The sequence below is a fragment of the Ochotona princeps genome, chromosome X, assembly GCF_030435755.1.
Source record: "Ochotona princeps isolate mOchPri1 chromosome X, mOchPri1.hap1, whole genome shotgun sequence".
NCBI lineage: Eukaryota > Metazoa > Chordata > Mammalia > Lagomorpha > Ochotonidae > Ochotona > Ochotona princeps.
The window spans coordinates 103,608,066-103,633,829 of NC_080865.1; the positions used below are offsets into that span (position 1 = coordinate 103,608,066).

Below are 25,764 nucleotides of genomic sequence, written 5' to 3' on the forward strand. Positions count from 1 at the left end.
AAAGGTTATCTTTCTGTGATCTGCAAACAGACATCTGAGGGCCAGACGAGCTTACTGTCACACGCCCAGGCACAGCTGAGGATGTGGTCACTGAGCCACACAACATAGCTGTGAGTGACATCATGAGCACCTCTGAGGCGCACCAAGAGTGTTCCCAATGTGGCCGGGCGCAGTCTTCCTCTGCGACAACTTGCATGAGCGGCAACAAGACACATATCTGTACACGGGCCCATCTGAGCAGACCTAGCCATCAGCAGTTGGAAGACAGCAAAGCAGAAATGTGGGAGCAGAGCAGCAATTTGGCATTCTGAGCAGACCCATTCCTCAGCAGCTGGAAGATAGCGCAGCCAAAAGGTGGGGAGAGATACCCAGGAGAAAGCAGGGTAGGAGTAGGGAGTTGGTAATTTGAACAGATCCATCAATAGCTGGAAGATACCAACGCAGAAAAGCTGGGCGTGGCTGGAGGGGGTGCATGCAGAGGCCCAATCTGAGCAGATCTAGCCCATCAGTAGTTGGAAGACAGCAAAGCAGAAATCTGGTGGGTGGGGGGCATGAGGGAAAAGGCTACCTGGCAGAAATTGGCAGAGCGAGAGAGCTTGCCAGTCTGAGCAGGTCTATCCATCAGTACTTGCAAGCCACCAACAGAACGCTGGTGAGTTGGAGGATACCCAAGAGAAAGCAGGGTAGGTGTAGGGAGTTGGCAACTTGAGCAGATCCATCCATCAGTAGCCTGAAAGTACCAAATAGAACGTGGTGGGGGGAGGTGTCAAGAAGGTCTCGACCAACCCGCCTGGCAGGGACCACTGTGGGCAGCCACAGTCACCCGACTCAGTCTTGGTGATGCCAAAATGAGAGTGAACTGAGCACCGGCTGCTGAGCAAATCAGAGAGGTCAGTGACAGCCTCCGCCATCTTCAAGAGTGCGAGCGCCACAGGGGTGGATCACAGTCTCTGCACTCGTCCAGGGCCAGAACTGGCAGAAGGATGTACCTGTCGGTAGACAGGAGGCTTTTCTGGGAACTGAAAGTGTAAGCCTGCACATTTTGAGAAAAGAGGGAAGTCAAGCAGCCGTCCTCCTATCCCCTTCCTCCACCCACCCTCAGCAGCTGGCTGTGCACCTCCCTGTGACATCACAAGACAAAGATGAGGCTTCAGCGGCTGCTTGGCCGACCACTCATACTTTAGAACCTCGTGCACAGAATATTCCGGGCAGCACACTTGAGACCAAAGCCATTTTCGACTCGCCAGCGGAGTGACAACAGCTTTGGGTGCACAATGTCCCCAAGGCTGGTTTAGCTCCACGGCTAGGGGTGGCAATCTAGAAGAGTCTGAGGACAACCTGACACCCTCTGCCAACGAAGGGCCACTTATCGAGGTGCTGTCTGATTCTTCACCCGTTCCAAGCGCGGATTCAAGGTAGCCTCTGGTCCAGGTTGGCGAGGAGGCCATGAGCCAGGCTCCCGCTCCCAGCCTGCAGGCTTCAGGCTCCCAAGAACAACTGGCAATCAGCATGGAAGGCAGCGGGATCCCTTTGGGGCTGTCCTTCCCCAGGAAGCTCTGGATTGTGGTAGAGGATCCAGCATTTGAGTCTGTGTGCTGGAACAAAGACGGGGACGCCGTGGTCATCGAGGATGACCTTTTCCAGAGGGAAGTCCTTCTTCAGGAAGAGGAAGACAGGATTTTTGAAACGGACAGCCTGAAGGCCTTCATTCGTCAGCTGAGCCTCTATGGCTTCAGCAAAATACGCCCAAGGAACACTGCTCATGGTCCAGAGAACAGGGGCATGCTGGTAAGGTAGAAAGCATTGCTCTTTCCCACGTCCTGTCACTCAGACATCTTTGTAGCGCACCAGGTCAGCGCTACACTGTATGTGTTCAATTCCCTAGCACTGCCTCTTCAGATGCGAGACCTTATTTACTGAAAGGTCAAAGTCTAAACGTGAAAGTAGGCCGATTCTGACGGGAACTCACAGTCCGCTGGGAGAGGCTCCGCAGGCGGGGAAGCTCCCAGAGGCCAGCAAATGTCCAGTAGATGCACCACCGCCTTAACCTAGCAACTGTTTGTCTTCCGTGCGCTGGTGCTGCCTGGCATCCCAACACTTCCCAGAAACAAATTTTATCCCAGCAGGACTAACATCTTCCATTTTGTTTCAGACATATCGCAATAAGAATTTCCAGAGAGACAAGCCTGCCCTTCTCATGAATATCCAAAGCAAAGGAGACCAGCGGCGCTTCAGCCGGCAAGCCTTGTGCGGATCAAGTGCGAAGAGTAAGGAGCTAGCTACCAGGCGCTCCCCCCACATGCACCCCAACAGAGAGGACGAAGAAGCGGAAAGGAGGGCCCAGGAGGAAGCGACCAGTGTCCAGAGACCCAGTGCCAGCCATTCACTCATGTTCTGTGGCATCTGGTCCATGAGTAATCTCACAGTGCGACCCCTGAGAATCTACACCGCTCAGGAGCCACGTGGCCCTAGTGGCGAGGCCACTGCTTCCAATGTCGTGCACACACCTCTGAGTCCCACCGCAACGCACGGCGCTGGGGAAGCAGCCAGCAGCCCCGCAGCCTATCCCGATTACGACTCCATGATTTCGTTGTACAACACCTGTTACTCCACCCTCGTAGCTGCCCTCAACACCATGACTTCCAATGAGCCCCCAGAGCAGGAGGCTTCCGCTGATGATAGGCGTGTCATCTGCGAGCGGGTCAGGGACGATCCACCTCTGTGAACTCGCACAGCAGTGCTTAATGGCGATCAATTTAGGAGTGATTAATAGAGATCATTTCCCAACAACCACCTGTCTGCAGTCCTAATAAAATATAAATACTCATGAGATTCGAAAAAACAATATAAATGAGAATCCCGGTCCGTGTTCTTGCTAACTGCTCACACGGTACGGAATCGTTTTTCCTTACTACACTGAGATACCCGCCGCAAGCTGACTTCATACAGAGGCTTAGTGTACTCAGCTTTGCAGGCTGGAAGCTCAGGAGCGAGGGCCCCTGCCCACTGGGCCTTGGCGGGCTGGGGGCAGGGCTGACGGCAGCTGCTGTGCTGTCACGGTGGGGACTCCTGCAGGAGTATGAGGTCACACCGCAAAGCAGGAAGCCAGAGACTGGGTTCCACCGCTCCCTTCGAGGACAGGTGGGCGTGGGGAGACACATGCCCAGGATCTAAGGACCTCCTCCTAGGTTCCACCTATGAAAGCTCCACCATTGGGCCTGGCATTGTGGCACAGCAGGTTAGGCTACCACCTTAGGCCTCTGCTCCCATGTTGGAGACCTGGAAGAAGCTCCTGGCTTCAGCCTGGTGTGTGCCTGTTTTTTTTTTTTTTAAACATACGTTTTTATTGCATTTCCTTTTTTTTAAAATTAATTACATTGCATTATGTGATACATTTTTTTTTACACACTGGGATTCCCCCCGCCCCTCCCCAAACCCTCCCCCCGAGGCGGATTGCTCCACCTTGTTGCATTTCCATAGTTCAAATTCAGTTGACATTCTTTCATGAGGTATTTACCAAGCATAAAGTCCAGCATCTTACTGTCCTGGTAAGTTCAATGGTTTCTTGGTGAGACCATCTCTGGTCTGAAGCTAGAGCCGGCAGGGTATCATCCCAATCAATTAAAAGCCATGTGCCTGCTGTTAACAGCCATTTGGGGAGTGGACCAGCAGACAGAAGAAGGGACACCACTGCCTAGTACTGCCACCCTAGGGAACCCCACTTCCAACACATGAACCTTTATGTCAAGTCACTGCAAACCACGGACTAGAGTATACCAACTCACTGGCAGGGGCCCGAGGAAGCAGAAAATTCTAACATGGTGCTGTGGTCCCTGTTGTTCTCTCTCTCTCTCTCTCTCTCTCTCTCTCTTAAAGCAACAGGCTTTCCACATACTTGGCAAGTGATCTTGCTAGGAAGTGCTGAGAGAAGCCCAAAGAGATCCAGTGTGCTGGGACTTGCTGTTGGTCAGGAGACAGAAGGGCCTGCCTTCTGGCATCGGGGGTATCAGCTGACACTATTCACGGATCTCGCAACGAGATGTTCTGCTCGGGGCCCTCAGTGTTGCCAGCAAGTTTCAGATCTCTGAGCGTCGCTATCCAGCACCCAGGGGCCCTGCAAAGAGGAATGCCCCCACTGTCTGCCAGTCCATTCAGTGCCCAGGGAAGGGGGCAGAGCTCTCACAGAGAACAACCCCTTAGAAACACTGCTAAGGAAACACTGGGGAAAGAGAGGCTTGCTATCAAATGAATACCACCCCATCACTTCTGAAAGTGAATCTCGCGGCCCAACGTGGTAGACTCGTGGCTAAAGCCTCTCCTTGCATGTGCCGGAATTCCATTTGGGCGCCAGTTCATGTCCTGCCTGCTCCAATTCCCATCCAGTTCCCTGCTTGTGGCCTGGGAAGGCAGTTGAGGGTGGCCCAAAGCCTTGAGACCCTGCACCCGCGTGGGAGACCCAGGGGAGGCTCCTGGCTTCTGGATTCGGACTGGCTCAGCTCTGCTCGGCCACTGCAGCCACTCGGGGCGTGAACCAGTGAACAGATCTCTTGTCTCTCCTCTCTCCTCCTCTCTGCAAATCTACCTTTCCAATAAAAATGAATAAATCTTTCAAAAGACAGAGCGTGAACCTCCCTCTAGCACATGTGTATTTAGGAGCCTTCGCTTGAGCAGCCAGCAGCTGGTCATGTGACACGTGTGACACACGAGCTTCCCGATTGCAGATCACGTTCCGAGCAGAGCGAGGGCGCCCCAGAGGGACAGCAGCTCTGTGTCTGACTTAGCTTTACCCCGCACACGTAATCACTAATGGCTGGGCAGTCTCAGGCACACGTTCAGTGCCCGCTCCCAGACACCCGACAACATGCCCTGGATGCTGTTCAGACACGTGCTGAACAAAGAGAGGGGAAACACACGGAGCAGCTGCAAACACTGCACAGTCATCTTCAGCGCGTTTATTTGAGTGGCGCATCAGCAGGACCGCAATCAGCATCGAGCCAAGACATTTCCTAGAAGCCTTTCCTTACCGTTGACACAAGGCCAGTGAGCTCAGACAAGCCCAGCCCCTCTGCTGCACGGGAGTAAAGCAGTCCATGGATACGAACTGCACCTCGTGTAGCAGTCTTCCGCAGTGGCAACTCTGACTTGATCTTACTGCTAGGAACCCGTACCAGGCTGCTGAGCTGCCCCGTCAGTGACGCTCCCCTGAGGGCTGCACGCTCATCACGCCTTGTGTCCCGGAGGGATCAGGTGCTCCGGGAGGTCCACCTGGAACACATCCTTCCCTCCTGGCCAAGGGACGGGCCGCAGCAGCCACCTGGGGTTGGAGATGGCTGTCAGGTACTTCTGCTGGAGGTTGGTCAGGAGAGCCTGGCTTTCCAGTTCCACAACCTCCTGAGGAGCCAAGTCCTCGGGGCACTGCCATGTCTCCCCAATGTCAACGAGCCCTGTGCAGAGAGAGAGACGCACCGCTGACGCTGCCTTCCCTGCACAGGGCCTACTGTGTAACCACGGGGCTGTGGGAGCTGTGCAGTGCTGCTGACCAAGCTGACGTCAGCGAGGGGCATGCGTGAGCAGGCTCCTTGTCACTGAGCACGCATGACATTCTCACAAGGGCTCGGGGAGCCCTGGGCGAGGCAGACAGAAGGCTCCCGAAAAAAAGGCGGCCCTCGTTGGGGCTGCAAAAGCGAAGCATGGGTCCCAGCGCCACTGCTGATAGGGTGCCAACAGGCAACAGGAAGCCCAAGCAGGTGGCAGGTGATAGGAGACAGGCGTTGCAAGAGAGGAGGCCTCTCGCACTGAGAGGCGAGGGGACGCGCCCGGGACACTGATGGCCCTGGAGGTGGGGCAGGCCCGTGAGGCCAGGCAGGAAGCCTGCCCCGGGAGGGCACCAGACATGCTCTGGACTGCACTGCACTTGCTCCCACGCACACCTGCGTGCACACGCACACAAAGATGCCACATGCGGACACGAACCTAAGGCAGCCCGTCAGACTCCGATGGGAAAATGAGGCCCCCGGCTACCTGTCCCAAGGCATGCTGCTTCAGCACACCGCACAAACACACCCACTGGTTCCCAGGAAAGCCACTGCCAAGCTCAGGTACCTGTTCACTCACCGGCTACCACTCCCCGGCCGAACCTCTCTCCTTCCTGAAGCAAGGCCTGGATCTGGGCGGGAGTCATCCCGAGTCTTTCCACCAGCAGTTCCTGCCAGGCCACGTCTTCCCAGTCCCGGTGGGCGATGTGGACGGCGATGGTACGGTTCCGGTGGCCGCTAAGCAGAGGACGCCACCGCGTCTCCACAGTCTTGACTCCGTTTAACACAAAGCCCGCATAAGGCTGTCGGAAGGAGAGGCAGCCAAACTTCATCTCTCGCCAGCTCCCAGGGCCCTGGGGGTGGGGGGCCTGCGGAAACACAGAATCACATGCCAGCCCTCCATTTTCGCAGCCAGGGAGCCTGACCGTTCCTCCACGCCTCCCCTGAGACGTGGTCACCAAGCCGCACTGACCTCACGGCTTGCCGCCTTCCACTGGCCATCACTTACTCACGGAGGGCCCGCATCGTGCAGGCACGGAACAAGAGCCTGGGCTCACGCAGCTCCACCAGACGGGGCCTCTGGGGAGCTTGGGGAACAGGGCAGCACAGGAAAGGTCCAGCAATGATGGCGCGTGGTGAATGCTACAACTGGGGTCACCAAGCTCAAGGGACCGCAGAGGAAGGCAGGCCCCCTTGGTTGCGTGAGGGTTGGGGCTGCACAGCCAACGGGGGCAGGCACTGCAGCCACCGCCTCTCCCCGCAGAGGCGCCATGCTGGGTTCTGCTTCTCTTCCCGCCCCCCACCCTTGCCAATGCGCTCAGCTCCCAGGCACCGCTGCCCCACCACAAGGTCGGCCTGGTTCTGCTCGGCTCCCCCCCACCCCCAGGGCTGCTGAGGACAAAGCCTTGGGAGCCCAGCTCAGCACACATCTCCGATGGCTGCCACCAGGTGGGCCTCCTGATCCCACCAGCCCTCAAGGACCTGCCCCACGGGTGCAGCTGAGAAAGGAATAGTGAGCGAGAGGAGGGGCCCCCAGTGAGTGTGCCTCTGCTAGAGCCAGCCCCGGGCCTGTGATCCTGCAGTTCAACCCTTGCCTTGCACAGCAGGATCTGCTCCCAGGCCCCTCGGGGCTGAGGAGTGACAGCACAGCCACCTGGGCCCTGCTTTCACACTGCCACACCTTGGTCCTTGCTGCTTCCGCGCGTCCCTTGGCACGGCATCAGCTCGCTCTGAGCAGCAGGCAGTACCGTGCAGCAAAGGCAGCAGCAGTCCTCAGGGACAGGGAACCACGAGCTGGAAGCCCAAACCTCAGCCCGAGCACCAGATCGCTGGCAGCCTCGGTTTGCACGTGGCTGGGAGGACGGAGACCAGGCACTGAGAGCCCCCAGGCAGGACCTGGCCTCTGATCAGACACTCACCCAAGGTGGCAACTCTCATCATCACCATCTTCTTCACTGGGCCAGCAGCCCCCTCCCCAGCGCTCCACCCCACCCGGGAGCCATCTTCCTCCACTCCGGCTTGAGCCTCCCTGTCGTCTCAGCGAGGACAGGAGCTTACCAGTGTTCGTGTCCTGGAGCTTTGAGCAAATGGGCCCGCCCTCAGAAGACCAGGCGCGGTCGGGAGGGAAGCTACCCGGGCTTCACCGCTTTCCTGCAGGCAGGCCTGCAGGCCCCGCTGACCCCCATCCCCCTTCCCCGGGCTCCTCAGGCCCAGCCGGGATGCCCAAACCCTGCCCCTGCCCGTGCAGCTCACTCCAGGCCCAGTCCCGCTGCTGTGCGCACTCTGTATTGCTGCTTCTGACTCCTGCCAGGAAACTCTGCTTCCAGAGAACGAAGCCTGCACACTCCTCGTTGCAGGAGGACACATGCTTCTCTGAGCCCAGGCGCCTTTCTCTGAGCCGCGGCACAGCAGGCAGCCGCGCACGGGGCGGTCATGGGCTCCCGCTAACTCCTCTTGCTCCTCACCAACCAACAGTTCCCAACAGGCACCCACGACCGACCACCATCAGTTCTGCAGTCCCGACGTGGCGCTCCACTCTCCTGACCAGCTCCCGGCCAGGCTTCCTGCTGACCTGCTCTGCCTCCCCAGACACAGGCCGCTCCTTCTCAGTCCCAGCCTTACCAGGCCAGGTCACAGCCCAGACTTGGGACCCTATCTGGGGCTACCCCGAGATGACCTGCCTCCACCTAAGTGGCGTCACCATCTACCTGGGGCTGCTGCTCCACACCTATAGGCCACCCACCCTCCCCTTCCTTCCAGTCCCCACGGCACATGGCGCTGCCTCAAACCTTCTCTGGACCTCACCCCTTTCCACAAGCCTCCATGGTCACCATTCGCTGCCTGCCCCCATCACCTGGGCAGCGTTCTCAGGGCCTTGGCTGGTGCCCTCTGCCTCGCCTGTCCATGCCGTGGTGGATGGCCTTGGAACGGGGACAACTGGGGCCCGCCACTAAGGCCCTCCTGCACGGAGCGCAAGAGCCTGCCATTTCTCCCTGGGGCAATCCTTCAGGGTCTGCTGCCCGGGCCGCTTCCTGCATTCCTGTCGCCCGCACCCCACCGCTCTGCAGCCACATGCCTCACATCCACCCAGGGCACACGCCAACTCCACCCCCAGCCCAAGGCCTTCGTGGGCCGTGGTAAGTCCCACTGCATACTCAGAAAATGCCCACTTTGAAGGGCTAACCTGAGCACTGAGAATGCGTGGAAAGACGGGGCCTTCTCAGAGGTCACCATGTCGGAAGGACACGGGTCAACACCCAATGCAACCGGGACATGCAGAGACAGCTAGCCACATTCCCAGGGAGGACAGCGTGAGAAGAGGAAGGCAGACCAGAGAGGCTTCCTCACGGCAAGGAGCACCATCGAGTCCCAGGCAGGCAGCAGCAGGCAGCAGCAGGCGGCAGCAGCAATAGGACACATCCTCACGGCCCTCGGGAGACAAGGACCCCGCCAGTAACACCGTGTTCTCCGACTTCAGGGCCCCCCGAGCTGTGTGGCACAGCAGCGTGCTGCCGTTGACCCAGCGCGGCGTTGCACACCCACCCTCAGCTATGGGACACTGCCTGAGCACGTCACGGGGCAGAGCGCCCTCCTCCCACGACCCGCACCGTGAGCACTCTGGATCGGAACACCTTCCCCTGCCTCCATCCTCACTGCCTCTGTGCTGTAGCACCGCTGTTCATCTCAGAGCCGGGCGAGCCACTGCTCCACAGACACGGGGAGACTCGCACGCTGCTTTCCGTTTTCTGCCACGAGCAATGGCATCGGCCCTGACATTCCCTGAGGCCGTGGTGCAGAGGCTGCCTCTCAGAGCGAGCGCATCGAAGACGCTGCCCTGCGCCACCCACGGCCTCGCACAAAGCCTCACCAGGGTATACTGCACTCACCAAGGGAGGCTCTCACACACCTGTCAGCCCTGACCAGGGTGCTGCTGCTGCTGCTGGGTGACAGAGTCACCCCAGCCCTGGACTCGGAGTTACTTCTGAGGGGGCCTGAGTACAGAAACCGTGGTCCAGCCATTTCTACTTGTACTCAGAGATGCAACAAGGACGTGGGTCTGCCCAGCCCCTCAGCTTCCCAGGCACGTCACCACAATCCCACGTGACCTGCACAGGTGTGGTGCAGGCGCCCAGAACCGAGGCACCCTTGGAGGCAACAGGGCGCTCCAGCTCCTGCTGCCTGGCACTGCACGCAGCACCCGCTTTTGGCCTGAGCAGGGGGCATCCTTCTGCCTGCCTCGGGAGCCCTGCACCAACACAACGGACGAGGGAAAAGGTCTCCGCGCACAAGACAGCACCGTGGCCTAATGGCACGGGAAGGGCTTGTCCCAGCACAGGCCGCAGGCCAACAACAGTGGGCGGCCAGCATATGGGGCACACGCGGCTCCTGCTATCACGGCGGCGGGAGCCTGTCTGAGGCAAGGACCACGTACAGCGCCAGGCAGCAAGAGGAAGCCGGATCTAAGAGGAGGAAGATGCTCCTGTCCCCGCCCCCCTCGCCCACAGCGCTGCAGGGCAGAGGTCAGGGAGCCCAGGCCCCTGCGTGTAAGTGTAGGCAGGGCCCAGCAGCCGCGGGTCCCACAGCACACAGGCCACCAAGTGTGGCCCCTCATGGCCTCGGGGCCAAGTTCGGGCTGGGGCGTGTGCAGCAGTCTACTCGCTTGCCACACCCCAGGGACATGCTTTGAAGCTGCCAGGGAGGGGAGGCTGGCTGGCAGGAGGGCACAGGCAAGATGGCTTCCAGAGCACCCCAGCCCAGAGGGGCGGTCTGCAGAAGGCAGACACACAAGTGCTGGCATGACATGTCAGGCTGCCTTTGGCTGTGTCTGGGCACACTGACCTAATGGTCCCCGGAGTGGAAGCACTAGCGGGCACATCTGCGGACATGCAAGGGCAGTTCTCAGCAAGGCTGCCAGCCAGGCCCTGGACAACCGGCTTCTGTTCAACGAGGGACGGGCCACAGCCAGGGAAGGGGGTGGCCGGCCGGAGCCAGGGCTCCATGGCCATTCCTGTCCACGGCGCGGCCAGAGCTGCGGGCACCATGGCCCGCTACAGCGGGAACTGTAACCATGGCTTCGATCCGGCTTTCAATGGTCACTTTGAAGGAAGACTATGTAAGCACACACGCAGATGTCACGTAGTGCCCACACCCACATACCTAATCACTAGGCACGCGGTGTCCACACCCACCTACGTACTTACTGGGCACGCGGTGCCCACACTCACCTATGCACACACTAGGCACGCGGTGCCCACAGCACGTACCTATGTACCAGGCACCCACCTACGTACAAGGCATGCAGTACCCACGCCCAGTTACCTATGTACATGGCACATGGTGCCCACACCCACCTACGTACTTACTAGGCACGCGGTGCCCACACTCACCTATGCACACACTAGGCACGCGGTGCCCACAGCACGTACCTACATACCAGGCACCCACCTACGTACAAGGCACACAGTGCACACACCCACGCACCTATGTACGCACTAGGCACGTATTCGACGGGTCAGTCACAATCATGTAATCCAGTAGAGACGCTCGTACGCGGTCACGCACTGGTGCACGCTGGCATGGGGCACCACTGACTCTGGGATGGCGAGGCGGGCTCCCGGGGAGCAGCCGGGGTAGGACGGGGGTTGGAACCCTGAGGCCCGCGGAGGGGAGGGGAAGGAAACGGGGCCGGAAGCGGAAGGGGCGGGAAGAGGGGGAGCCAGTCAGCGTTGTGCAGGCGGGGCCGTGGGAGAGAATGTGGGAGAGGAGGCGGAGCTGCCCTGGTTGGCTGTGAGCGGCCTCCGGCGCGGGGGCGTGGTGGCAGGGAAGGACCGGAGTGGGCGGGGTCCGAGGCGGGGCTCGGGAGGGGCGGGGGCTGAGAGCGCGCATCCGGGGCGGGGTTTTTGTGAGAAGGCCTGTGGGCGTGGCCTGAGGCGGGCCTGCTGTGGCATATGGGGCGGGGTGTTTTACGTGGCTGTGCAAAAGCGGGCTGAAAGGACGTGAGGGGCGGGGTCTGAGACGGTGTTTAGAGCGCGTGCATGGCGGGGCCTGAGGCGGAGCTGAGGGGTCGTGGTTGAAGCGACGTACTGGGCGAGGTGTGAGGTCTGGCTTGGATTGGGGGCGGGACTGAGACGACGTGTTGGGCGATGTGTTAGGGAAGGCTGGGGAAAGGGGCCCGGCTGAAGCGACGTACAGGGCGGGGTCAGAGGCAGGCCTGAGAAGGGGCGGGGCTGTCAAGGCGTGAGGGGCGAGGACTGAGGCGGGAGTGAAGGGACGTGAAGGGCGGGATCTGAGGCGAGCTGAATAAACGTGCTGGGCGGTGTCTCAGGCCTGATAGTTGCATGGCCGGGGCGTGACTGTTATGTCGGGTGGGGTGAGATGAAGGGCCTGAGAGGGGGCGTCACTGTGAGGACGTGAGGGGCAGGGTGTGAGGCGGGATTGAAAGGACGTGCCAGGCGGGGTCTGAGGCCTGGGCGTGGCAGGGCTGGGGCGTAGCTGCGTTCTGAGGGGCGGGGTTCAGAGGCAGGGCCTGGAAGGGGCGTTGTTTTGCGGACGTGAGGGGCGGGGACTGAGGCGGGGCTGGTGGTGTGCCCGTGGCTGCCTTAGGGGCTCGGGAGCTGTACTAGGGGGTGTGTCCTATGGGAAAAGTGGGGGCGGGGCCTGGAAGGGGCGTGGCTCCGAAGACCTGTTGGGGGGTCTGAGGCGGGGCCTGATAAGGGTCCTGGTTGTGTTCTGTGGGGCTGTGTCTGAGGCGGGGCCTGATAAGGGGTGTGGCTGTGTTCTGTGGGTGAGTGGTCAGAACCCGGGCCTGAGATAGGCGTGGCTGTGAGGACGTGGGGCGAGGACTGAGGCGGGGACTGAGAGGGGGCGTGGCTTTGAGGGCGTGGGGGCGGGGCCTGAGGTGGCGCTGGTGGTGATCCTGTGACTGCCATAGAGGCCTGGGAGCCTTAATAAGGGTATGTCCTGTGGGAGCATTGGGGGCAGCACTTTCGGAGGTGGAGCTGTTAAGATGGGAGGTGTAAGCCCGACCTGTAACAACCGCCTGGGTAGGAGTGCAGCCTGAGGCTGTGGCTGGACGAGGGGAGGGGCTCTAAGAAAGTGCGGGAAGAGGGGCTGTTCGCTGGCTGTGGCTTTTACACTGGCGGAGGAGCTGAGGTAGAGCTGGTGTGATGGAGAGAAAGGGGGTGGAGATGGAGGGGCGGTTTCGCGGTAGCACCTGCGCAGAGATTGGAAAGCAGCAGAAGCTGCCCTGGGGCAGAGGGTAGCCGGAACGGCACTGAGAAGGGTGGCCATGGGAGCGGCGAGGTAGAAGAGGTGCTTAGGTGGAGCTGTGGCCAAGATTTTGGGGCGAAGCTGGGTGCGCAAGAGCTGTGTAAGCAGGCGCAAGGGCCAAGCTGCAGGAAGCCCGGGGGGAGTGGGACGAGCGGGGCAAGGGAAGCTGGTCCTACAGGAGGAGCGGGGTGGAGTAGAAGGACTTGAAGGCCGGGCTGTGGAAGTCTTGAGCAAGCTGAGCGGCTCGTAGCCCTTGGGAAGAGGAGCTGGTGGAGCTGTGTGAAGGCAGGGTGCGGCGGAGCCTTGAGCAATCTGTAGACTGGGCTGGGGTTTTCTTTTTTTTTTTTTTTTATATATATTTATTATTTAACTTCAGTAATTACATTGTATTATGTGACACAATTACATAGATACTTGGGTTCTCCCCACCCCTCCCCAAACCCTCCCACCATGGTGGATTCCTCCACCTTGTTGCATAACCACAGCTCAAGTTCAGTTGAGATTCCCCCATTGCAAGCGTATACCAAACATAGAGTCCAGCATCTTATTGTCCAGTCAAGTCCAACGGCTTCTTAGGTATACCCTCTCTGGTCTGAAGACAGAGCCAGCAGAGCATCATCCCAGTCAATTGAAAGCTCCAACATACCATCAGCAAAAATTTACATCATTATGGAATTAATTGACATAGTAATGAGTAACCAACATGTTAAAAGTAAATGCGAGTTCCCAGTCACCTTCTGTGACCACCTCACCTATACTTCAATCTTAGTTTATACACAACATATAACATTCAAAACATAACATGTTATACATAACATCATATCATCTTAAATTAAGGCAAACATGTGGTATTTAACCTTTTGGGATTGGCTCATTTCCCTTAGCATTATGGTTTCCAGTTTGGCCCATTTGGCCACAAAGAACTGCATTTTGTTTTTTTTAATAGCTGAGTAGTATTCCATGGAGTAGATGAACCATAGCTTTCTTATCCAATCCTCTGTTGATGGGCATTTTGGTTGTTTCCATGTTTTTGCAATTACTGATTGTGCTGCTATGAGCATAGGAGTACATGTTGGTTTCTCATAAAACAAGTGTTCTGGATATATTCCTAGGAGTGCTATTGCTGGATCATACGGTATGTTGAATTTGAGTTGTTTGAATATTCTCCATACTGATTTCCATAGAGGCTGTACCAGCCTGCAGCCCCACCAGCAGTGGAGTAGGGTTCCCTTTCCCCACAACCTCGCCAACAAGTGTTGTTGGTGCTTTTATTCATGTGGGCCAGTCTTACTGGTGTTAGGTGGTACCTCATTGATGTTTTAATTTGGATTTCCCTTATTGCCAGGGAACTTGAGCATTTTTTCATATGTTTATTTGCCATTTGGGTTTGTTCCTTTGTGAAGTGTTTGCCCATTTCCCGTGCCCATTTCTTGAGTGGCTTGTTTGTTTTGACATTTTGGTTGTTTTGTAGCTCTTTGTATATTCTGGAGATCAGCCCTCTATCACCTATGTCGTGTGCGAAGATCTTCTCCCATTCTGTGGGTTGCCTTTTTACTTTGTTGATTGTTTCTCTAGCTGTACAGAAGCTTCTTAGTTTGATGAGGTCCCAATTGTTTATTTTGGTCTCGATTTCTACTGCATTTGGAGTCTTTTTTAGGAAGTGAGGGCCTACCCCTAAGTGTTCCAGTGTGTTTCCAACATTTTCTTCCAAAAGTTTGAAGGTATCTGGATTTAGGTTTAGATCTGTTATCCATTTAGATCTGATCTTAGTGTATGGTGAGAGATGTGGATCTATTTTTTTGTTTCTGCAGGCTATCAACCAGTTGTCCCAACAGCATTTATTGAACAGACCTTCCCATTTGCCTGGATTGTCGTTTGTCTTTTTGTCAAAGATTATTTGGCTGTATCTGTGTGGGTTTCCTTCTGGTGTTTCTATTCTGCTCCATTGATCTTCCTCTCTATCTTTGTGCCAGTACCACGCTGTTTTGATAACCACTGCCCTATAGTATGTCCAGAGGTCCGGAACTGTGATTCCCCCTGCTAACTTTCTGTTCTTCAGGATGGTTCTAGCTATCCGTGGTTTTTTGTGCTTCCAGATGAACCTTTGGATCATTGTTTCCAGTTCCATGAAGAATGTTTTGGGCAATTTGATTGGGATTGCGTTGAATGTATATATTGCTTTTGGCAGTATAGACATTTTAATGATATTGATTTTACCTATCCAGGAGCATGGGATGTTACTCCATCTTTTGAGGTCTTGTTCAATTTCTTTTTTAAGTAGTTTGTAGTTTTCTTCAAATAAGTCTCCTACATTTTTGGTTAGATTTATTCCCAGATATTTCATACTTTTCTCTGTTATTTTGAATGGTATCTTGCTGGTTAAGTCTTTTTCCATCTTGGGGCTGTTCGCATACACTATGGCTGTTGATTTTTGTTCATTAATTTTGTACCCTGCCACTCTACCAAACTCTCGTACAAGTTCTAGCAGTCTCTGTATTGAGTCTCTTGGCTCTTCTACATAAAGAATCATATCATCTGCGTATAGTGAGAGTTTGACTTCTTCGTTTCCCATTTGGATTCCTCTGATTTCTTTTTCTTGTCTTATGGCCTCAGCGAGTACCTCTAGGACTATGTTGAATAGTAGTGGAGAAAGTGGACATCCCTGTCTTGTTCCAGATCTCAGTGGGAAGGGTTCCAGTTTTTTTTCATTCAGTATGATGCTGGCGTTGGGTTTTTCATATATGGCTTTAATTATGTTGTGGATTTTTCCATCTATGCCTACCTTGGTTAGGGTTTTTAGTAGGAAGTGGTGTTGGATTTTGTCGAAAGCTTTTTCTGCATCTATTGATACTATCATGTGATTCTTGTTTTTCAGTTTTTGGATGTGGTGTATCACATTTATGGATTTTCGAATGTTGAACCATCCCTGCATTCCAGGGATGAATCCTACTTGATCTGGATGAACGATCTGTCTGATGTGTTTTTGAATTCTGTTGGCTAGGATTTTGTTGAGAATCTTAGCATCAATGTTCATCAAAGAGATAGGTCTGTAGTTTTCCTTCTCTGTTAGTTCTCTGTCTGGTTTTGGGATTAAGGTAATGTTGGCTTCATAGAATGAGTTTGGAAGGGTTGCCTCTTCTTCTATTGTTTTGAAGAGTTTGTAGAGGATTGGGGTCAGTTCTGTTCGGAATGTTTTGTAGAATTCTGGAGTGAAGCCATCTGGGCCTGGGCTTTTCTTTGTTGGGAGGTCTTTAATCACTGATTCAATCTCTACTTCAGTTATGGGTTTGTTCAGGTCGTTTGTTGCCTCTGGGCTAAGTTTTGGCAGGTGGTAGAAGTCTAAGAACTTTTCCATTTCTTGGTGATCTTCTGATTTGTTGGAGTACAGTGCTTTGTAGTAATTTCTAATGGGCTGGGGTTTTCTTTCTTCCTCCCTAAGCCAGAGCGTTCAGGTGTTGTGCAGTCTTTGTGCCCCAGGAGCCAGGGGCCATACCGCTGGAGGAAGGACTCTGAGCCCGGTGCCCTGGCCACATGAGCATCGCGGCAGTGCTTCTGCTTACCCGGCTTAGCTGAGGGCTAGAGGACAGGCTGGCAGCCCGTAGTTAGGAGACCAGAGCTACCCTATTCCCGTGCTCTGACCGTTGGTGCGGCAGTCTCCTTGCCCAAGGCACGGCGTCCCCCTTCCCCCTGGGGCCCCCGCCAGCGCTCTGGTCAAGTGTCCCAGCTCTAGGGGCTGGTAGAGCGACAGACACTGGACCAGGGCTCGTGACTCGCTCTCTCACGCTTGCTCTCTGCTTGTCCGAGGGGACTGTAGCGGTGTGGCCGTGCACCTAGGGGAGCCCATCACTCCCCGCTGGGGGCCAGGTAATCTTCCTAGCCCCCTGCTTCTGGCTGCTCAGTCCGCCTGGGCTCGGTGCTGCCCCTGACCTCTGCTGCCGCTGCCACGGGGGAGGTGGAGGCCACAAGCCAGCAGGCCTTGCTCTTGGCGGGCCTAGTCCCGTCCCGTGACAGGCTGTCCTGTGGTCAGCCCTGACGTGCAGAGGAGTGCCCTCCCAGCCTGCACTGAGCTTCCAAATGGTGCCAGCGCCCTCTCTCCACTGCATTCTTGATGATGTGCTGGGTGCTGTCGGGAGCAGAGTGCTCCAGGGCTCATCTTGCCTCCCCTTGGCTCCCTGAGCCCCACAGGCCCGCTTTGCTCAGCTTTTGAACCCTTTCCATTCTCGTCTTGCCTGGCCGTGGAGGCCCCTCAGGATCCCTCACCGGGGCCCACAGCACAGGTCTGCTGCCAGCTGTGCTTGGGGCTGTGAGCACAGGCCTTTGCCCTGGCAGGGATGCTCATTGCTGGAGAAGCAGATGCAGTGTGATGCTCCTACGCTAGGGCCCTTCTTGCCGCCTGCTGCCCTGGCCCTCTCTGCAGCCAGCTGCCTCCGATTGCGTCCTCCAGGAAGCAGTCCGGAGAGGCCAAGCCTTGTTGGCACAGGAAGGATGTTTCTTGGCTGGCAAAGCTTCTAGGCTTGCGAAGCAGGTTGGGCCTGACCTGGTACTCTGGACTTACCCGACAAGGAGGTGTAGAGCGAGAATTGCCCACTAGAGGGACCCGGTGGGGCACAGATCTGTTGGTCCTTTTGGTGCTTGGCCTGCAGTAGGCCACGCAGGTCACACTGGCTGACTAGGTGAGTTAACACCCGGAAGGGAGCTCCTGGGGAGTGGGTGTGTGCCCAACAGCACAGGGAAGGACCTAGCTGCTTCCCTCACAGGGGCAGAACTGTGCCCAGCCCGGCAGCTGGTTCCCAAGTCGTGTTTTGGGGTGTTGCACAGCTGCCTAGGCTGTGAAGTGGATGAGCCTGCAGGGAGTTTGCTAACAATATCTCGTGGTCCCTCAGTGGAGGGATGGGACAGGGCAGACCTGAATCTGGAGGCTTCATGGCGCAAAGTGGACTGAAGTCGGCAGACTGCTCCTGCAAGAGCCCGTTGAAGGGATGCGGTCCCTACTCCGGGTCTCGCGGGCTTACTGGGAGTGGGAGCACCGGAGAACCTAAGTGGAGGCTATGCGAAGTCCAGGCCTGACAGTCTATGTGACACCCGGCAGGATGCCTGGCAGGCAGAGCGCTCCTCAGGAAGGACCCCAGTGTGCTTGTTAGATAAGCCGCCCACCGCCCTAGAGCCCATCAGTTTGTACTTTTTGAAAGTTGCTTGCTTCAAACCCACCAATAGAAGCCTGTCAACTTGTTCCCTTTTAAAAAGTTAACAGAGAAACTGACCAATCATGACTGTATAATTATGTGGAATTGGCCTGAAGTGTATAAGAATCCTGTGCTGTTCAACCTCGCTGTTTTTCTGCCCTGCTGTTCCTGCTGCAGCTGTCCCTCCCTGCCTCAGCCCTGCTGGGCTGGGGGCGCTGGCTGGGCAACCTAGGTTAGTTTGAATAAAAAGCCCTTGTGCATTAGCACCCACATCAGACTGGATGATTTTCTGGGGATCTCAAAATCCAGTACAACAGCACCTGTGGGCAGGCCTTTGGGCTGTGAGGCCTGAAGTGAGGCAGGAGTGGTTGGGTCAGTATGAACAGCAGACTGCTAACTCTGGGAAGGCTTCACATAGGAGAGAGCCCTTCAAGCTGTGTCTATTCAAAGGGATTTCGTTTGCTGAGGAATGGTGGACCAGCTGCCCAGGAGGGAGCTGAGACACAGTTCCTGGCTGAAGCACAGCTATTTGTAGAGCCAGATGGAGGAAGAAGAGACCAGAATGTGCCTTGGGTCCAAGTCCTGAAGGCTCCCATGGCAACTGTCTTGCTGCACCTCAGGGGCTCCCCGGGAGAGCTGCCTGGGCCTCTTCCTGAGCAAACAGCCCTGAGGGCTGAGCAGTGGGGCCTGTGGCTTGGCAGGCCTTTGTGTCCCTCTGCTGGGGCGGGAGCGTGTGGACCCCGAGGGCAGCAGCTGACAAGATGCAGCCTTGTGTAGCCCCTGTTTGCCAGGGGCTCTTGAACCCCCCCCCCCCGTCCCCCCCCCCCCCGCTGAACTCTGGCTCTTTGCCTTGGGACTAACCCAAAGGTGACCTCGCTCTTCTGGCCTGTGGGGAGCTTCCCACTTCCTGTTCCTGACTGAAGGCTGATGTTGGAGCTGTGATGTCAGGTCTGTGAGTCTGGAGAACTGTTGTGGGGAGGAAAGAAGGAGAAAGCAGGGCGTTGGGATCAGAGCCCTACAGGCCCCACAACGAGGTTGGGAAACGTGTGGAACGTGACCTCTGACATGACTGGAAGGTCAAGAGGAATAGACATGCCCTTTAGCCAATCAGTGGCATTGGGTAGGGAGGTGGGGGACTGCTGCACCTTTACAACTTGGAACTTGTGCATAAGAAAGCAGACGTTCCTTACCAGTTTGTCTTTTGTGGTTCTTGCATGGAAGAACATCATCACCTCACCTTCGGTGACCTCGGGCCTGCTGGCAAGGTTTAAAGTCCAAGACTCTCCGTATTTCTAATTTTTCCAAGGCATGTTTCAGAAGATGTCACACACACACAACGAATAGTAAAACAAATACAGGTTCCTAATAAGTGTTGCCATGAAAATATGCCAACGAACTTGGCACTGGTAGGGAGCTTATTTGCATTCAAGAACATTTGTATAGCTCATACAGTGGGCCAGATGGAGAAGGGCTGGCTAGATGGCTGTTAGCATGAGGTTGGATGGGGTGAAGTTCAAGGTCTGGGATTTGGATTCTGGTGGGCCCGGTTTCAGGATCAGTTCTTCCTCTTCCTGTGTGCTTTCATCTGTATTTCTCTCATTTCTCTGTGTCCTCATCTCTTTTGTACCAAGTGATACAAGTTCTGCTCATCTCCTAGTTCTGTTGCCAGTGCACACGCGTGGACTTTGTGTTGTCTTCTGCTAGCACTTAACATTCTTAAGCTTTGCTTCCACTTTGCCATTTGTAGACGCTTTAGTAATATTAGCTGAAGGTTTTTCTTGTAGCCCGTGGTTTGGAAATTTCAAGTATTTCCAGCATTGCCCGAGGCCTGTGATGTGATCTTGGCAAAGTCCCATGTGCTTTTTGGAAGATCTTGGTTTTGTCACCCAGAAAATAAGTTGATCTTAGGACATGATTGTGAAACTTTTTGTGCCCGTGGAATGTCTTTGGTTCAGAATTTCACTTGCCACACGTATCAGGCAGGCTGCTGCTCTGCCGGAGCAGGCTTGCTCCCACCCCGCTCTGCTTCCCATCCCCTCACCGGACTATTTCTCGCAGAGGCCCATAGTGCGTTGTCACTAATTAAAGTTTGGAAACTGATGGCCAGTGTCCATGGTCCTAAAAAAATCAGTGCACATTCTGATCTCTCAGTGATCCTGCCAAATGCAGCTTCTGAATCAGAAATCTTGAAGTGGGCCTGAGAGTCTACATTTCTAAGCAGATCCCAGGGAACAGTGAAGTAGCTTGCCTGAGACAGCATGTTGACAACCAAAAAAGTCTGATCAGAGCTTTGGCTTACCTGTTATAGCCTTTGATTTTGAGTTGTTTACTTTCAGATACTCAGATTTTAACATACGTTAGAAAAATTGTGTAGGATGAATGTGTTTATGGACAGAAAAGTTTTCAGTTATACAAATGTGGAAACTGACCTGGGATATGAAGGAAACATCAAGAACTTGTGTATTTCCCAGTTTTGATCATATAGTTTATTTGGAAATTCAGTCTCAGAAACAAAGAGATAGGAGGTGAGACAGAGAAGAAGAAGTCCAAACGTTTCAATAAAAATACTTTCCAGGAAAAATAAAAACTTCTTAAAAATTATTGTATTTATGTCATGAATATCATATGGTCCCATTGTAAAATTTCTTTGTGTTTAGAGGCATAATTGATAATATCAGATATACATGTGTAAGTTTAGCAAATACTTTTTATTTTGAATATAATGCAAACATTTTATCTTTAAAGAATTACTTGTTTTTACTTGAAAGTCAGAATTAGAGACAGAGAGAGAGAGAGATGGAGAGAAAGTTCTTTCATGTGCTCGTTCGCCCCTTCAATGGCTACCATGCCTAGATATGCACCAGTCTGAAGCTCGGAGCCAGGAGCTTCTTATTAAGATATTTTTTCCAAGTGTAGAAGTATGAATTGCATGATTCATGATGATAAATCTAATGTATTATTATATATAATCTTCATTTTTTTCTCTGGTTGCTTTAAAGATTTTAGGCTATATTTCTAGCAATTTGAATACATCTATAGGTGGTTTATTGGGGACTTGGAACTTTCTTGTATTTGTGGTTGTTTTTTTTTTTTTTTTTGGTTTGTTTAATTTTGGCAAATTCTCACCTGTTATGTCTTTGGAGCTTAGAAACATAAGTTGTTAACACTGCTTGTGATATTGACATGACATATTGCAGTGCTGCTTTGAGTCCGGCTGCTCTACTTCCAATCCAGCTTCCTGTTCATGTCTGAGAAAGTAGTGGAAGATGGCCTAAATACCTGGGGCCCAGCCACTCACGAGGGAAGTCAGGATAGAGTTCATGACCTGAGCCTGCTGCAGTGCTGGATGTTGAGGTCTAGTAGGGAGTGAATCAGTAGAGAGAAGATCTTGAGATAATCTCGTTCATTCCGGTTCTCTGTCTCTCTTTTGTTCCTACCCTCCCTCCCCTTCTTATAGAGTGTATTTTTAAAAGATTCTATTTATTTATTTGAAAGGCAGAGCTAGAGAGAAAGAGAGAGGGAGACAGAAAGAGTGATCTTCCAATCTACTGATTCCTTCTCCAAATAGCTACAACGGCCAAAACCAGAATGATCCAAAATCAGGATCTAGGAGCTTTTTCTGGTTCTCCCATGTGGGTTCAGGGGTATAAGTACTTAGGTCATATTATATAAAATTTCCAGGCAGACTAACAGGGAACTGGATTGGAAGTAGAGCACCTGGGTCTTGAACTGGCAACCATATGAGATGTCAGTGCTGAAAGCAACAGCTTTACTTGCCACAACACTGGTCACTTTCCCTCTCTTGTTACCTGCTGTCTTCACTCTCCATATCCACTCTGTTATCTGCTTTCAAATAAAAAAATTAATACCACATAATTGCTTTAATGGAACCATTTTTTAAAAAATATGTTCCATTATGCAGTTTTACATGTATAGGGATTCCTCCTTATACCTCCTTTTTCTTCGTCCTCATTCCTCCGACCACCACTATTTCCCCCATATGATTACACTAGTATAGTCCTTTGCAACAGTTATAAGTCTAACATTCTGCTATTTAAGTGTATCATGGCATTGTAGGTATAAACAATGGTAAAATCTAGTATCATACTGTGAAGGTATGTTTGAGAGTTTCATGGGGCAGTCCTCCTTTTGTTCAGGAGTAGAGATGCGTATTGCAATGTATCTTCACTTCCAAGTGTGTAAGTCTGCGTGATGGCGTCGTGGTTTAAGTCCTCCCCTCGCACGTGCCAGGATCTCATATGGACACCGGTTCTAATCCCAGCAGCCCCACTTCCCATCCAGCTCCCTGCTTGTGGCCTGGGAGAGCAGTCGAGGACGGCCCAAAGCCTTGGGACCCTGCACCCACGTGGGAGACCTGGGAGAAGCTCCCGGCTCCTGACTTTGGATCGGCGCAGCACTGGCCATTGCGGTCACTTTGGGAGTGAATTATTGGACGGAAGATCTTCCTCTCTGTCTCTCCTCTCTGTATATCTGGCTTTGCAATGAAATAAATATTTTTTAAAAAAGAAAATATGTGTATAATGCATGTTTACCTATATATCTATTTAAGCTGCATTTTGCATGAATGTTGCGTTATATCAGAGAGATCATATATTTATCCTTTTGGGATTGGCTTATTTCACTGAGTATAATGGTCTCCAGTTGCAAATAGTGAAATTTCATTTTTAATGTCAGAGTAGTATTTCATGGAGTAGATGTACCACAGTTTATTCATTCCTCTTTGACAAGCTTCGGGGTTGTTTTCATGTCTTTTGCTAGTGTGAATTGTGTTGTAATAGATGTGAGGTTGCAGGTCACTTTATATTTATGGGATTGTCATAGAATAGTAATTCCCTGGAACCTTAATCCTCGAATTCAGTTGTGATTCCATAACAATGACATGGGATGCATTCCTTGGAACAAAGAAAACCTATTTCGGTATAGGTAAGTTTGAATAATGACTCCATTTTTACTTTATTTATGTCATCTCATATAGCCTGCTTATTTGATATTCACCATTCTAATTACTGTGATAACATGCATGTGTGTGTTGGGGGGTGGGGGTGCGTGCATGTCTAATTTCAAAGAGCTGTTTGAACTCAGTTTTTTTCTTTGACTTGCTTTCTTCACTGCTCATGCAGTCCAATGACCACTAGGTGACACTCTTACCCATAAAACTACCACACCTAGCAATGAGCACATGAAGAAATAGCCAAGCACGGGTGGGTTGTGTTTTGCCACGACGAAACATGTCTGGGTTGCCACTATGCATGACCTTGCACTTCCAAGGCAGGTACCCAAATGCTGTTTCACACCTCCCCAAAAGCCTCCCCATTTCTACCTCCCCAAAGCCTCATAAATGTTCACTGAATGCCTATTTTAGCCCAGGCACTTTGGCAAGCACCGAGAGGCAAGATCTGAGCTAAACCAGAAACTCACAGCTTACTATCAGAGTGCCAAATGCATAAAAATTTGGAGAGAGGGCCATGATGTGTAAGGACGTGCTTCTGATTGGGTATGCTGCGTGATTGGAGGTGTTGACAGTTTGGGGATTCATGATTTTGTCTCCCCGCCCTGTTGGCACAAGGTGAGGGGCTACCTGGCATATACTGAATGGTGAGACCAGCATTGTTGAGCTATTTCACTGACAGTGCCTGATAACCAGTACCTGGGGGAAGGAAACCAGTGGCCGTGAAGACTCCCTCCCACCCTAGGAACTGATTAGTTCTCCCATGATGGTAGGGACAAAGGATCAAGTGTACCTGCACCGCTGAAACACTGAGGAGCGAAGGTTTATATCTCTGTCATTTGCTTGTATTTGTTATTTTTTTGAAAATAAAGACACTGGAAAATCACATCCATGAGCATAACCATCACCTATGTCCCTACCAACAAGAATGAATCACTCTTACAAATTTATATGTTTATGCTTTTGAAAATTTCACAGATAACATGTTACTGCATTTTCCCTTTTCTCATTTGCTTTAATCTATGGCTGTCCTACTCTAACAGGGCTGATTATTGAATTGAGTTATGGGCTACAAATGTGTGCTCTCATAAATGTGTTCTCTCATAAATGTCTCACAGCATAATAGCAACAGAGAAAAAGCGTTATGTTTCCCTACCTTTTTTCTATCCTTGCTCCTGAAATGCACTTTGCTTTTTCCTGGATTTTGTTGAAAATATGCAAAAGACAAAAGTGGGAAAATAAATCACATAGAGTCCTAAGTTTTGACTAGAACCATAGTTAATTTAATTTTTATATATTCCCCTCCATTTCTACATAGCTTTAAAAATTAGTTTCTGGTTTTATTATTTGATTATGTCCTACCTCATGAATGTTAACAGTGGTCTACAATTTCATCCTATAGATAAATGAGGAATCTTCAAAAAGTTCATAGAAAATGAATGTTATGAAAAAATATTATAAAAAGGAAAATATTATATTGGATCTCAGTATTTATGCACTAAAACAAACTTATCTGTTAATCATATAGTCCCAGAAACTATTTGAAATACATTTATATTGTGCTTTACAATTGCTGTTGCTAGACAAGAAGTTGGCTTCTCTTTTGCTGTGACACCGTGTTCATCTCTAGATGAATTTCTGGTGGTGAGGCTTCTTAGTTGAAGAGTATAAACATTAAAACACACTGTGTATTGTATTCTCCTTAGCAAATTAATACAACATGTAGAAAAGAAAGCTATACCAAAGAGAGCTGGAAAGTTACCCATGTTCTTATTCAGAGGTTACCAATATTAACATTTTCGTATAACCATATAGTTTTCCATTCTACATGCTCTTTTGTAAGTTTTCTTTTTTTTACTAAATGTATTCTGAACATCCTTTTAAAGTCCACTGTTGCACCTTCACTGGTTGCAGACATTGCATTGTATTACCATACCACAATTTATTCCATCAATCCTTTACTGTTGGATATTTAGATTCTATTCTTTTCTTTTTTAAAAAAAAGATTTTGTACCAGCAATGTCAGGGCACACGTAAATAACAGACTGATGGAATCATGACTCCTTATGAAGGACTATACTACTGCAGCAACGTGGGGAAAAATCTGTGGGGGGGTGGGAGTTGGGGGGAGATTTATTTATTTGAAAAGCATAGTTACATGAAAGCAGAGAGTCAGAGAGAGAGAGAGATATTGAGAGAGGGAAATCTTCCTTACTTCCTGAATGACCTCAAGGGCTCAGGCCAGGCGTCGCCAGGACGCATGGGCATTGCTGGTTTCCCCCTGGAGAACTGGGGCTCTTTAGGTTCTGGCCTATTTTTTTAAACTGCTGTAAGCAATGCAAAAGAGAGTATTCTGTGGCTAAGTTTTTGCAAAAGTTGTTATATTCTTTACTTTGAATAAAATTCTAGTGGAGTAATGAATGGTTCTGTATGTGCAACTTCAGACTTTAATGGCTATCATAAACGGCCTATCCCAACTCTCTCTTTTTTTTTTTTTGGAGTGGAATATAGGAATTAATTTTTGTCCTCTGAGTCCTTGATACCATTGATCATTTTGCTAATTTAATTAATTACATAGAATTGATGTCTCATTTAAATGTACATTTATACATTTATCTAATTACTAGTGAAACTGAACATTTTTATTTTTCCTTTTGCCAAATTTTATGGTTTTGTATTGGCTTTTATTTTTGACTGACAAGCGTCACAGCATTACCCTTGTCATCTGTGTAGATTTTCTTCTTCAGCTAGAGTTCCTCGTGTTGAACTGCACCCTCTTGCTCCTAGATTTGGTTTGCTAGCATTTCAT

General features: G+C 52.1%; 2 protein-coding genes across 2 annotated transcripts; one reads left to right on the forward strand and one right to left on the reverse strand.

Annotated features, from left to right (window-relative positions):
- Positions 1–1,509: 1,509 nt before the first annotated feature.
- Positions 1,510–2,725, forward strand: HSFX4 (heat shock transcription factor family, X-linked member 4). The gene is made up of 2 exons (XM_058659180.1): positions 1,510–1,788; positions 2,153–2,725. The coding sequence occupies exons 1-2, from the start codon at positions 1,510–1,512 to the stop codon at positions 2,723–2,725; spliced, it is 852 nt and encodes a 283-aa protein (XP_058515163.1).
- Positions 2,726–5,021: 2,296 nt separating this feature from the next.
- Positions 5,022–7,537, reverse strand: EOLA2 (endothelium and lymphocyte associated ASCH domain 2). The gene is made up of 2 exons (XM_004599948.2): positions 6,115–7,537; positions 5,022–5,444 (listed from the first exon to the last, which is right to left on the reverse strand). The coding sequence occupies exons 1-2, from the start codon at positions 6,365–6,367 to the stop codon at positions 5,221–5,223; spliced, it is 477 nt and encodes a 158-aa protein (XP_004600005.1). The 5' UTR covers positions 6,368–7,537; the 3' UTR covers positions 5,022–5,220.
- Positions 7,538–25,764: the final 18,227 nt, after the last annotated feature.

Coding starts and splice junctions, on each gene's coding strand:
- HSFX4 (XM_058659180.1), top strand. CDS start 1,510: ATGGAAGGCAGCGGGATCCCTTTGGGGCTGTCCTTCCCCAGGAAGCTC. Junction 1,789..2,152: donor CAGAGAACAGGGGCATGCTG/GTAAGGTAGAAA, acceptor ATTTTGTTTCAG/ACATATCGCAATAAGAATTT.
- EOLA2 (XM_004599948.2), bottom strand. CDS start 6,367: ATGAAGTTTGGCTGCCTCTCCTTCCGACAGCCTTATGCGGGCTTTGTG. Junction 5,445..6,114: donor CGGCCGGGGAGTGGTAGCCG/GTGAGTGAACAG, acceptor CTCTCTGCACAG/GGCTCGTTGACATTGGGGAG.